At 35.4% G+C, this 14563-nt stretch overlaps 1 protein-coding gene across 2 annotated transcripts in view; it reads right to left on the reverse strand.

Moving 5' to 3' along the window:
- Window positions 1-661: 661 nt before the first annotated feature.
- The window catches only part of LOC105927596 (F-BAR and double SH3 domains protein 2), a 63282-nt gene continuing 49380 nt past the window's right edge, over window positions 662-14563 (reverse strand). For both annotated transcript variants that reach the window (XM_021317558.2, XM_036142760.1), the window contains 8 exons: window positions 12776-12928; window positions 12551-12685; window positions 11419-11502; window positions 7412-7595; window positions 7093-7322; window positions 3859-4069; window positions 3711-3775; window positions 662-1570 (listed from right to left, as the gene is read on the reverse strand). In XM_021317558.2, coding sequence (XP_021173233.2) covers window positions 1487-1570; window positions 3711-3775; window positions 3859-4069; window positions 7093-7322; window positions 7412-7595; window positions 11419-11502; window positions 12551-12685; window positions 12776-12928 — 1146 coding nt within the window. In that variant the 3' untranslated portion in view covers window positions 662-1486. The remainder of the gene's footprint in view (window positions 1571-3710; window positions 3776-3858; window positions 4070-7092; window positions 7323-7411; window positions 7596-11418; window positions 11503-12550; window positions 12686-12775; window positions 12929-14563) is intronic.

The following is a 14563-nucleotide window of genomic DNA, read 5'->3' on the forward strand; positions in this document are numbered from 1 at the left end:
TAACGAGTCGTTAACAAGTCATTAACAAATCGTTAACGAGTCATTAACTCTCTTATTAACTCTATTATGACTCATTAATTACTTTAAATTTAAACCACGGGACTTGAAAGATTCGGTCCCACCTCTGCAATACCTCAATGATTAAATATGGAAGAACTCTAGTCTTATTAGAATCAGACTTTTTTTTTTTTTAGATATTTAATTTATAACACGGAATTTCTATCCTGTCAAATTATGTAATTGTTGTTTTTTCCTTTAAATTGGCAGCAAAAACGGCTCCAGGAATTCACTTATAAATGTGTTGACCTGGATTCAAGCCAAAGCAGCTGAGCAGCTTTTAGCCAATCAAACTACGCTCATTTGATCACATGACACACCGGTGCAGCGGGTGCATCTGGGATTTGGGGCACAGGTCTCTTAACCAACCAGCTACACTGCAAAAACCGAACTAAAAATTAGTAACATTTTCTTGAAATTTGTGTATTTGTTCTGGATTTGAGCAGTTAAATAAGATTATCTGCCAATAGAAAGAGTAATTTTACCCCTAAAATAAGACAATTAGATAAACTGCACTTGAAATAAGTTGATGTAGATGAATTGTTCCTATTTTAAGTGCAAAAATCTTATTCCATTGGCAGATCAACTTATTTACCTGCTCAAATAAAGTACAAATACACTCATTTCAAGAAGATTTCATCTTATTTTAGTTCTGTTTTTGCAGTGTAACTAGTAAGAGACGCTCCTCTCTACAGAATCTAAAGCTGATTGCTTTGGCTCGAGTCACAGGAAGCTCAACACATTTGCAGCTGATTTTCTGCAAGTAAAACGTTTGCAGAAAAAAAAACCTTGCAGGTAAATTTCTGCAGCAAGTAAACATTTTAGATTTTTTTCTTAATGCAGAGTCAGCGTTGTTTCATGGTTAAATTTGATCATCTAACATCCCAACATTTATTTAAACGTTTAGATGCTTATGAAGTTTTAAAAACACACATTAGCCATTTGAAAATCTACAGTTAACTGAACAAAAAAAATCATAAAGTTCATGATCAACCAGACGCCACCGCTGCCGGGAACGTCAGTAGATGACAGAGAAGACGGCGTCCCGTTGGACCGGTCCAGAAGGGTTCTGACGTGGAGCTGAACCTCCACCAGGAAGTCAACTCGTTCCCAGAAATGTTTCTTAAAGTGCAAACCACGGTGCTGATTAGGAATCGATGCTAGCCGATGATAGCGAGTTCCCTTTTCTGTCAGCTTTGCCTATTTTCACCAGCAGAAAGCAGTCTTTTTGGTCATGGAAGTATTTCGGATCTAGAAAAAAAAACAAAAAACGGCGGCTGTCGTCTCGGCCTCGATAAACATTTGGGACGTAAAGGTGAGCAGGAAAACCGGACAAAGGCACGTTGTTCCTCCACGGCGCGCTCCTCCATCCTCCATCCTCCATCCTCCGGGCTTTAAGAGTCTTCTGGGGGTCCGGGTCGGTCCGGGCTCACACCAGCGTGATCTCCACCTCCTCCCGACGCTTCACCTGCCCGCGGGGATGCTGCTTCGGGGGGGGAGGGGCGGCACGGACCTGCAAACGTCCAACAATCGAGTCAAAAGGACAAAGCTGGACACCAAGTTGGTTTTCTGAGCAGTTTACAGGTCGGAGTCGTCGCCACCGGCCGGATACACTGCAAAAACAGAACTAGAAATAAGTTATATTTTCTTAAAATGAGTGTATTTGTCCTTGATTTGAGCAGGTAAATAAGATGATTTGCCAATAGAATGAGATTGTTGCACTTAAAATAGGAACAATTCATCTCCATCATCTTATTTCAAGTGAAGGATGTCTAATTATCTTATTTTAGGGGTAGAAATACTCATTCCATTGGCAGATAATCTTATTTACCTGCTCAAATCAAGGATTAATACACTAACTTTAAGAACATTTAACTTATTTTTAGATCCGTTTTTGCAGTGTGAACACATCCATCCTCAGAGGATTTATTGTTGTGACATTTGGTACTGAGATATTTTCTAGGCCCACTTAGCACCAACTAACCAGCGTTTAACCACCTTTTCTTAGTTTTATTGACTTTATGAACACCTGAGAGCAAACATTCCTCTAGTTTATGATTGAATTTGACTTTGTAAAGTGCCTTGAGATGACATGATTCATGAACCGGTGCTATATAAATAAAATTGAATTGAATTGTTGGGTTTTTAACACAGGCTCGGCTGCAGAGGTGGTGGTAACTAGTTACATTTACTCAGTTAAATTTACATGAGTAACTTTTTTAACTAAATGTACTTTTAAGAGTAGTTTTTACTGCATTGTACTTTTACTTTTACTTGAGTCATATTATTATTAAGTATCGCTACTCTTACTTGAGTAAATCTTCTGACTCTAAAAAGAAAGAAAGTACGCCCTCCTCTCGATTCAAGATATAATCGGGCGATCTGGTTTTTAAAGGGTTGGAAATTAAAAAATATCTAAAAATATGGAAAAACACAACAGATTAAAAGTGGAGGTGCATGAAAAAACTAAACACACCCCAGCTGCCTCCACACGACCGAGGATATAAAGCACCAACCAGCTGCTGATCCCAGCTAATGGAAAAAGGGTCGTTAGAAATATTTAAATATTTGAACAATAATCCAGCTAAAACATTGGTGGTGGTATAAAGAGCTTTTAAATAAAAAAAAACATTATATCTCTTGTAATGTTCATTAGTTTTGAGTGTAGGGAAACACCTATAAAACTAATTTAAACCCTTTGTTCTTAAATCAAAAGAGAGCTGTTCGAATTGAAAATAAAGCAGATTATAGAGAAAATACAAACCAACTTTTTCTTAATTTAAAAACATTAAAACTTAAAATATTTGGTTGACTTTAAACATATTCAGGGTCCGTTTTTGGATCTTAGAGAGTATAAAATGTAACGAATGTAAAACAACGTATTTCTTGTGTTGCAAAAGGAGCTAAAGGACTGAACAACATTAATAAGGTTTAAAAACATATTTAAGAATAATGTGATTAAACATTATGAATCATGTGAATGTAATTAATAGCAGTAAGATATTGGGTGCATTACCTTTATCTAAATGTTATTATTGTAGAATAATTTCCTCACTTCAAAAACGGATCTAAAAATAAGTAAAATGTTCTTAAAGTTAGTGTATTTATCCTTGATTTGAGCAGGTAAATAATATTATCTGCCAATGGAATGACTATTTTGACCCCCAAAATAAGATATTTAGACATCCTGCACTTGAAATAAGATGATGACGATGAATTGTTCCCATTATAAATGCAAACATCTTATTCCATTGGCAAATCATCTTATTTACCTGCTCAAATCAAGGACAAATACATTCATTTTAAAGAATATTTTACTTATTTCTAGGTCCGTTTTTGCAGTGCTAAAATCATATTTTGGTATGTTTTATAAAATCTTATTTTTCTTTTCTAGTCCAATGTAAAATGGTTTTGGTGGGTATTATAAGCTTTTTTTATTATTGTTTTTATTTATGTTAAAAGAACATATATTGTCATTAATTGTATACTTCTGTGTCTGAAAAAAGCGAAAGTCCAGATCTTTTTTATTATTATGTCCTGATATTTAAACAGTTCGGATTCACTATAAAACGTGGAATAACATTTTAAAACTACACATTTTGGGTTTTTTAGCGCCGTCATCTGGTGATAATGGTTCCTAAACTTTGACTCACAGGTCTGATGCTGCCAGCGCTGCCTTCTGGGTATTTGGGGGGCTGAGGGGAACCTTGTACTGGACCTAAAGGAGGGAAAGCAGGCGCTGATTAATCATAGTTTTTTTTATTTCATCGTTTTCACCACGCACAAAGCGCCGCGGCTTACTGTGGTACGGGCTCTTGTGCGGAGCCGGAGCCGGCCGGTGGTGTCCGTTGTGGTAGGAGGGCGGCCGGCCGACGGGGGAGGCTGCGGCGCTGCACGGGCTGGATCCGGACGGCGCCGCCGTGGGCGTCTGGAGGGGGCTGCTGTGGAGCGGCGCCCCCTGGAGGGGGCTGCAGGGGGAGCGGTCGCTCTGAGCCGAGGCGGAGGGAGACGCCTTAAACGAAAACGTGCCGAAAACACGGGAGGAACGGCAACAAAAGTTCAGCTCCAGAAACTCAGAGGGACACAAAGCGCTCGGCGCTCAGGATCCGTTGTTGTGCGCAATTCTGTTCCCCCGTGGAAATCTGTTTCCCCTGTGTGGGGAGCGCGCATTGCAGCGAAGGGAGGCTGGGCTGAACACCGTCACGTCACTTCTGATACACTGCAAAAACGGATCTAAAAATAAGTAAAATGTTCTTTAAGTTAGTGTATTTATCCTTGATTTGAGCAGATAAATAAGATTATTTGCCAATGGAATGAGTATTTTGACCCCAAAAATAAGATATTTAGACATCCTGCACTTGAAATAAAATGATGGAGATGAATCGTTCCTATTTTAAATACAAAATTCTTATTCCATTGGCAAATCAACTTATTTACCTACTCAAATCAAGGACAATTACACAAATTCTAAGAACATTTTACTTATTTCTAGTTCTGTTTTTGCAGTGTAGATTTCTTGGTTAAAACCAAAAATTAAAAAAAACTCAAGTCAAGGTTTTAAAATTTACTTTAATCGGTAGCTGTTTCCAAAATTATAAAATACACACCACAAATTAATAAAACAAGTTCTTTAAACATTTTCTAAACAGTAAAAAATCACGTGATGCACATTTGCATTATTGATTGAAGGACTAGCAAGTCCGCTGGGTTAAATCGCCACTTCTTCTAAAAATCAGCGTAGGAAGACCTTGTTTTATTAATTTGTGGTGTGTATTTTATAATTTTGGAAACAGCTACCGATTAAAGTAAATTTTACAACCTTGACTTGAGTTTTTTTTTTTTTACCGAGAAATCTATCAGAAGTGAAGTGAAAGAGTTAAAAATAGCATAAGAAGACCCTGTTTTATTAATTTGTGGTGTGTATTTTATAATTTTGGAAACAGCTACCGATTAAAGTAAATTTTACAACCTTGACTTGAGTTTTTTTTTCTTTTTTTTAACCGAGAAATCTATCAGAAGTGAAGTGAAAGAGTTAAAAATAGCTTAAGAAGACCCTGTTTTATTAATTTGTGGTGTGTATTTTATAATTTTGGAAACAGCTACTGATTAAAGTAAATTTTACAACCTTGACTTAAGTTTTTTTTTTCTTTTTTTTACCGAGAAATCTATCAGAAGTGAAGTGAAAGAGTTAAAAATAGCATAAGAAGACCCTGTTTTATTAATTTGTGGTGTGTATTTTATAATTTTGGAAACAGCTACCGATTAAAGTAAATTTTACAACCTTGACTTGAGTTTTTTTTTCTTTTTTTTACCGAGAAATCTATCAGAAGTGAAGTGAAAGAGTTAAAAATAGCATAAGAAGACCCTGTTTTATTAATTTGTGGTGTGTATTTTATAATTTTGGAAACAGCTACCGATTAAAGTAAATTTTACAACCTTGACTTGAGTTTTTTTTTTCTTTTTTTTAACCGAGAAATCTATCAGAAGTGAAGTGAAAGAGTTAAAAATAGCTTAAGAAGACCCTGTTTTATTAATTTGTGGTGTGTATTTTATAATTTTGGAAACAGCTACTGATTAAAGTAAATTTTACAACCTTGACTTAAGTTTTTTTTTTCTTTTTTTTACCGAGAAATCTATCAGAAGTGAAGTGAAAGAGTTAAAAATAGCATAAGAAGACCCTGTTTTATTAATTTGTGGTGTGTATTTTATAATTTTGGAAACAGCTACCGATTAAAGTAAATTTTACAACCTTGACTTGAGTTTTTTTTTTTTTTTTTACAGAGAAATCTATCAGAAGTGAAGTGAAAGAGTTAAAAATAGCATAAGAAGACCCTGTTTTATTAATTTGTGGTGTGTATTTTATAATTTTGGAAACAGCTACCGATTAAAGTAAATTTTACAACCTTGACTTGAGTTTTTTTTTTTTTTCTTTACCGAGAAATCTATCAGAAGTGAAGTGAAAGAGTTAAAAATAGCATAAGAAGACCCTGTTTTATTAAAATGTGGTGTGTATTTTATAATTTTGGAAACAGCTACCGATTAAAGTAAATTATACAACCTTGACTTGAGTTTTGTTTTTTTTTGTTTTTTAACCGAGAAATCTATCAGAAGTGAAGTGAAAGAGTTAAAAATAGCATAAGTAGACCCTGTTTTATTAATTTGTGGTGTGTATTTTATAATTTTGGAAACAGCTACCGATTAAAGTAAATTTTAAAACCTTGACTTGAGTTTTGTTTTTTTGTTTTTACCGAGAAATCTATCAGAAGTGAAGTGAAAGAGTTAAAAATACCATAAGAAGACCCTGTTTTATTAATTTGTGGTGTGTATTTTATAATTTTGGAAACAGCTACTGATTAAAGTAAATTTTACAACCTTGACTTGAGTTTTTTTTTTTTTTTACCGAGAAATCTATCAGAAGTGAAGTGAAAGAGTTAAAAATAGCATAAGAAGACTCTGTTTTATTAATTTGTGGTGTGTATTTTATAATTTTGGAAACAGCTACCGATTAAAGTAAATTTTACAACCTTGACTTGAGTTGTTTTTTTTTTAACCGAGAAATCTATTAGAAGTGAAGTGAAAGAGTTAAAAATAGCATAAGAAGACTCTGTTTTATTAATTTGTGATGTGTATTTTATAATTTTGGAAACAGCTACCGATTAAAGTAAATTTTACAACCTTGACTTGAGTTTTTTTTTTTTTGTTTTTTTTTACCGAGAAATCTATCAGAAGTGAAGTGAAAGAGTTAAAATTAGCATAAGATGACCTTGTTTTATTAATTTGTGGTGTGTATTTTATAATTTTGGAAACAGCTACCGATTAAAGTAAATTTTACAACCTTGAATTGAGTTTTTTTTTTTTTTTTTACTGAGAAATCTATCAGAAGTGAAGTGAAAGAGTTAAAAATAGCATAAGAAGACCCTGTTTTATTAATTTGTGGTGTGTATTTTATAATTTTGGAAACAGCTAGCGCGCTCCCCACACAGGGGAAACAGATTTCCACGGGGGAACAGAATTGCGAACAACACCGTAACCCACCTGCCCGCCGCCGCCGCCTTCTTTTTGCCCGTCTCCGTTTTCGCCGGCGGCGGTGAGATCCTCCACCAGGACGGCGGGGAAGACGCCGACGACGCCGTTGAACTCTCCCTCCCAGAAGCCGTCGTCCTCGTGGGTCTCTCTGCTCAGGATGCGGATGATGGCGCCTTCGGGAAACGAGAGCTCCTCGTCCGTTTGCCCGGCGTAGTCGTACAGAGCTTTGGCGAACGACACTGCGAGACAAAGACGAGAGAAAGTCCGTTCCTACTTTGCATCTTTATTTATATCTCCTGGCTGTTCGTCAGACGGTGAATGGCCTCACCGCCGGAGTCTCCGTTGACGGAGCAGGCAGAGAGCTCGGTCTCGGCTTCGGTGGAGTTGCTGGAGGAATGGGAGCGGGCGTCCAGCGAGGCCAGCGACTGCAGCATGCTCAGCAGGCTGTTGGACGAAGGCAGCTGCAGGTATTTCTCCGGGACGTAACCGACCTGTCCGCTGCGGTTCCTGGCCTGAATAAAAAACACACAAATACATAAATAAATGCATTTCTGGCTCTGGAAGTATGATGTTCAATATGTATGTTTCTGTATGTATGCATGCAATGAAATATGCAAGTTCACTAGGACTGCACGATAATTCAATAACGCTATTTATCGATCGATGGATTAAAAGGTCAATAAAAAGTTCAACAGAATAAAAGTTTTCCTTCCTTTTGCATTCCAGCCTATAATATATATATATATATATATATATATATATATATATATATATATATATATATATATATATATATATATATATATATATATACACATTAGGGCTGGGCAAGTTAACGCGTTAATTTCGCGTTAACTCATTAGACTATTAACGGCGATATTTTCTTTAACGCGCGTTAACGCATGTTGCTCACATGCTTTTATTTTGTGAAGGTCTGTTGCTGCGGTGTAGGGGTTTGAATCAGAACAGTAGGTGGCGATAATGCGCCAATAACCTCGCTGTCAGCCAAGCCTCGGATTCAAAGAAGAAGAAAGGTGCTGGCCGGAAAAAAACAAAGCCGACATGCGGAAGGCGGTGTTTCCCGCTTAGGCGAGGCGGTGAGTTGACGGCCGGAACAAGTTTTGTGCGGAGCGGAGCGGGGGGGTCTGCATCGACGCCGTTGGTGAAGTCGCTTCTCGTTTCAAAGTATCCATGTGTTTTTGCCTGTTTTTCCCTGCCATTCACTATATGCACAACAACAAAAAACCGCGTGTCAACGTCAAATAAACGCAAGCATATCGAGTTAGCAAGCATTTCAGTTTAAAGTTCTTCCAGCATGGAATATGACAGAAACAAGTTAGTTGGAACCACTGCCAAGTTAAACTTTGGTATTGAACATAAAATGGTAATGCTGCTCCCTGCTGTTACCTCAGAAATTGCCTGTTTTTGGTAGATTTTTTCCCCATAAATAATTCCCTGTCAGTGGCAATAAGCTTTAATTTATTATTATTGCTATTTTTTGTTTTACATGTTTAAGTTGAGCTTTACACTAAATATGTGTTACTGATAAGTGCTACAATGTTACAACACTTTTGTTCATATGGCAGCAGAACATAAAATAAAAGTGCTCTTTACACTACTTTTGAATCCATTCTTGGAGTTTGTAAATACAATGCGATTAATCGCGATTAATCAGGGCGATTAATCAGGGCGATTAATCGCGATTAAATATTTTAATCGTTGCCCAGCCCTAATATACATACATACATACATACATACATACATACACATATATAGATATATATATATATATATATAAGATAGATAAGTATATAGATAGATATATATATATATACATACACACACATATATATATTATATATACAATATATATATATATATATATACATATTATATATATACATACACACACAAGATATATATATATATATAAATATATATATATATATATATATATATAATAATAATATATATATATAAACAAATACATATATATCTCAAAAAAATTATATATATATCTATAGATATAAGAGAGATGATGTAGATAAAAAAAAAGATCTAGATCTAAAAAATAGATCTCTATATATGAAAAAAATAAAAATCCCCTCTCTCTCTATATATATATTCTTTAAAAAAAAAATATATCTATCTATATCTATATTTTTTTTTTTTTAAATATATATAAAAAAAAAAAATATCTATCTATATATATATATATATATATATATATATATATATATATATATATATATATATATATATACATTATAAGCTAGAATGCAATATATAATGTATATATAATGTAGGTTAATATTACATCATTATATCCTCCCAACCAATCATAACGCAGGCCCAGGAAGCTCCGCCCCCTTCAAAGAGTTCAGAGAGCACAAGTTCTTTCTTTTTCTTTAAAAACTTGTAGTTTTGGTAAAAAAGTTGGTTGAATAAAAGGTTGAGTTTGAATTCAGTGTTTGCGTATCTTTATCAAAAAACAGCCAGAGCTGCACTTAAAATATATGTTTTTAATTTGTTGATAATTATTAATATCAATCAATTTGATTTATATTTTATCTTTCAGCTGACATGAAGAGACTATAAATACCCTTAAAATGCTTACAAGCTTTTTTTTATGTCAAACTCAATTGAAAAACAAACAAAAATAATATTATTAATAATAACAAGTCACGTTTTAAAACTTTTCTCATGAAGAAAAACGTCCAGAAGCGTGTGGGACGTGTTTTGTAGCGTAATTTCCTCCCAGGTCATGCAGGGTTTCTGCAACCGTTTGGTTTCAGGACAGACTCGGGGTTTTTGTTGATCCTAGCCGGCAGATTTAGAACGTGGACTCATCACTTTGCACTCGTTTTAGCCTTAATCGCTGTAAATTACAGTAATTTCGGACTATAATGTGCACTTAAAATCCTTAAATTTTCTCAAAAATGTTTGCTGCACCCTTATTACCGTTGTGCTTACTGACTGATTTTATGTGGTGCAATGCGCTCAAAAATCTGTTAAAATGTGTAACTATGACTTTGGTTATCAACAAAGCCGTTCTGCTCCATGGATATTAGGAGTATTACGGTACACTGTGTCACTACCTGATAGGACCCCTGAGCTGTCTAGCAGACTGCCTGACTGTAATGTCTAAACTAGAAGTGCATTCATGTCAGGCAGCCTGGAGTACGTGCTAGCAACAATAAACCTAGTAAGTTAATTCAATATAAAAGTTACATTTATTTTGGCCTTATGTTAGAAACAGAGCAGTGTAGTCCAGCTACTCTGTCCTCCTGATAGAGACGCACTGCAAAAACTGATCTAAAAATAAGTAAAATGTTCTTAAGTTAGTGTATTTATCCTTGATTTGAGCAGGTAAATAATATTATCTGCCAATGGAATGAGTATTTTGACCCCTAAAATAAAATATTTAGACATCCTGCACTTGAAATAAGATGATTGAAATGAGTTCTTCTAATTTTAAGTGCAAAAATCTTATTCCATTGGAAAATCATCTTATTTACCTGCTCAAATTAAGGACAAATACATTCATTTTAAAGAATATTTTACTTATTTCTAGTTCTGTTTTTGCAGTGCGGATAGAGAGCTGTGGAGACATTTGAAGTGACATTTCTTGAAATTGGTACATTTTTCCTTTATTTGAGCAGCTAAATAAGACTATTTGCCATTGGAATGAGTATTTTTACCCCTAAAATAAGAAAAGTAGACATGCTGCACTCGAAATAAAACGATGGAGATGAATTGTTGTTATTTTAAGTGCAGAATTCTTATTGGCAAATAGTCTTATTTACCTGCTCAAGTGAAGGAAAAATACACTCACTATTAAATATTACTTTTAGTTTTTTTTTTTCCCTTTACCCCCCCAAAAAAATAAAATAAAAAATATTACTTTTAGTTCCCTTTTTGGAGTGTGAAGTGATATTACTTATTTAATGCGCCTTATGGTCTGAAACATACGGTACACGGATGCTGCTCTTAATGATGGGGTAACGAACTGAATCATTCATTCCTCGTGGCGTTTCTCTAACGGCACTTTTTGTTGACGGTACCGCGCCATTCCAACTTTATTTACAAAGCACTTTAAGACAAACGCAGCTGAAACAAAGCGATGCGGATAACTGCGTACCAAAAACAACTGGAGAGGATTTATTTTCCTGAGTCAGAGGGGGCGTTTAAGTTATGAATTATCTCCCAGTTTACTTCCAGGTTGTCCTTTTATTTTTTAGTTTTTCAGCTTATTATCTGCCTTGCTGGTGATTTTTAACAGGTGTGGTACAAACTTTCCACACAGCCATGCGTTCCTGTGTAGCAGCAGCTCACCTTGACCCAGTCCTCCATGTCTCCGTCCTCGATCACCTCCAGGATCTCCTGCTCCTCGATGGTTAGTTCGTCTGGCTGAGACGCCTGCAGGCGACAGACTCAACTCAGCTCACGTTTTCTCACTAAGACTAAGAACGTAGAAAACATGGACCCGGTTCTAAAGTCCTTCCACTAAGACTAAGAACGTAGAGAACATGGACCCGGTTCTAAAGTCCTTCCACTAAGACTAAGAACGTAGAGAACATGGACCCGGTTCTGAAGTCCTTCAACTAAGACTAAGAACGTAGAGAACATGGACCCGGTTCTGAAGTTCTTCCACTAAGACTAAGAACGTAGAGAACATGGACCCGGTTCTGAAGTCCTCACTAAGACTAAGAACGTAGAGAACATGGACCCGGTTCTGAAGTCCTCACTAAGACTAAGAACGTAGAGAACATGGACCTGGTTCTAAAGTCCTTCCACTAAGACTAAGAGCGTAGAGAACATGGACCCGGTTCTGAAGTCCTTCCACTAAGACTAAGAACGTAGAGAACATGGACCCGGTTCTGAAGTCCTCACTAAGACTAAGAACGTAGAGAACATGGACCCGGTTCTGAAGTTCTTCCATGGCTCCCTGGATCTCAGAGAATAGACTTTAAAATCCTTCTGTTAGTCTATAAATCCCTGAATTAGCACCTAAATACATCACAGACTTGTTATCAGGGCATCAACCCTCCAGACCACTCAGGTCTTCTGGCTCCAGCCTGCTCTGCAGAACCAGAACCAGAACCAGACATGGAGAAGCAGCATTTAGTTCCTATGCTCCACTGATCTGGAACAAACTCCCAGAAAACTGTAAAAGTGCTGAAAGCCTGAGTTCCTTTAAATCAAGATTAAAAACACATTTGTTTAGGATTTTAACTGTTCTAGTTAAACTGTTTTACTGAAACATCATTAGTTCTAGTTTGTAGTCCAACTGTTTTTAAAAGCATTAATATTTGCTTTTAGTTTCCATTCTCCCATGTTTTATTTTATTTCTACATTTTATTCCAACTTGCTTTTATTCTGTTTCTATTTTCCTATGTTTTAATCATATAAAGCACTTTGTGTTGTCCTTGTACTGAAATGTGCGTTACAGATAAATTAGCCTCGCCTTGTAGGAATAAAGCACTTTGCAGGTGAGAGGATAGTTTTTCAGGGTGCTTGAAGGGCTGGAGCTGCTGTCATCCAACACCTCACTGCTGTCCTCCGTCTCCTCTTCGTCTTCCCGCTCCAGATCAGCTGTTCCCTAAAATAAATAAATAAATAAATAAATGCAACAATTATGATTTTCTTTTATCAACGGACAAATTTACAGAGTTGTAATTGGATAGCTTACTGAGAGTGAAGGATCATGGGTGCTGAGGTTGTTCCAGCGCTCGTTCTCCAGCTCCTCCATCACCTGGTTCATGGCGCTCTTCAGCCACGTCTCCACGGCGACTCCCGCCTGACGCAGCAGGTCCAGCCGGGCCTCAGCTTTCACTTTCACCGTCTGCCGTTAAAACAAGTTAATGGACTTTTTATCCGCATGTTGCTGCAAGTAAAGCGGAGCACAAACGGAGAAAACTAGAGAAAAACCTTAAAACTGAGAAAACAGTGATTTGTGTTTTATTAATTAAAATGCTTTTGTTGAAGTTACGAAGAAACAACGCTCTAAATGACACTTTCTGATAGGGCTGCAACTAACGATTATTTTTATAGTCAACTAATCAAGATAATTTTTTGTATGATCATCACTTCAGTTCTCTGTAAAATATTTTGACTCACCTGTTCTTTTCTACACACCTTTGAACGCCTCTTTATTGCCTCTTGTTGTCATTCTCCTTTATTTATTAGCTTTATAAATGGTCCTCCATAAAATACTAATTAGAAATTTAACCAAATTAGTTTATTTTTAATATTTCTAGCAAAGTGGATTTTTTTTACTGTAAATTTTTCGACCTTCAATCTTTTAATCTTCTAAGCAGGTCAATAAGATTATTTGCCAATGGAATGAGTATTTGTAACCCTAAAATAAGATAATTAGATATCCTGCACTTGAAATAAGATGATAGAGATGAAATGTTCCTATTTTAAGTGCAATAAATCTAATTCCATTGGCAAATAGTCTTATTTACCTGCTTAAATCAAGGAAAAATACATTAATTTCAAGAAAATTTTTACTTACTTTTAGTTCCCATTTTGCAGTGTAAAGTTAAATAAAACTATCCTGTCATTTTGCATCACCTTAATCTCAACCATTAATCTCAGTGATGAATGAAACGGTGTAACCTAAAGGTAATTTTTAACAAGAATGTTAATATTAATATTCTCTTTTTTACACTATAGTTTAAAATCTTCATAAACATTAAGCATTGTTAAAAGCTTGAAGGTCAAAAGATTAGTTTTAAAACATTTTATAGTTAAAAATACATCCACTTTGATAGAAATATTAAAAATAAATTTAGTCGGTTAAATTTCTAATTAGTATTTTATGTAGGATCATTTATAAAGCTGATAAAGGATAATGACAACAAGAGGAAATAAAGAGGCGTTCAGAGGTGTGAAGACAAGAACAGGTGAGTCAAAATATTTTACAAGCAACTGAAGTGATGATGGAGATCATACAAAAAACTATAAAGATGCATCATATTGAAATTAAATCTGTGTATCTTTACATGTTTGATATCCAAACATGATATAAGCAACAGATTTAGTTTGTCATGTACCTTTTAACCTAACACAAAACAAATAATATACATTTCTCCGGTTTCAACCGTAGGCTGACATGTAAAAACTTAGAGGGAGAGCGGGAAGATATGCAAAGTTATTCAAATTAACGGCTTTTATTAACACCCAGCTGGCTGAAGGTGGTTCTAAAGAAACTTTGAGGCCTGTTTTCTCACTAATTTTTGCAGAGTGGCAACATTCAAATGCTCACATCTTCTTCAACTCTTTTTAGATTTCCACAAGGTGAATCATCATCTAATTTGCATAATTGTTCATACATCTGGAGAGCTTTTGCTAAGAAAAAAAAAAGAGTTATTAAATACAGTGATTAAATATCTTTAAAAATTATCTTTACAAAAGGATTTATGAATTTTAATACATTGCCTGACTCCAGACTGCATAAAACAAACTGTAGCAA

The sequence above is a fragment of the Fundulus heteroclitus genome, chromosome 11 (genome assembly GCF_011125445.2).
Source record: "Fundulus heteroclitus isolate FHET01 chromosome 11, MU-UCD_Fhet_4.1, whole genome shotgun sequence".
In the NCBI taxonomy this organism is placed as follows: domain Eukaryota; kingdom Metazoa; phylum Chordata; class Actinopteri; order Cyprinodontiformes; family Fundulidae; genus Fundulus; species Fundulus heteroclitus.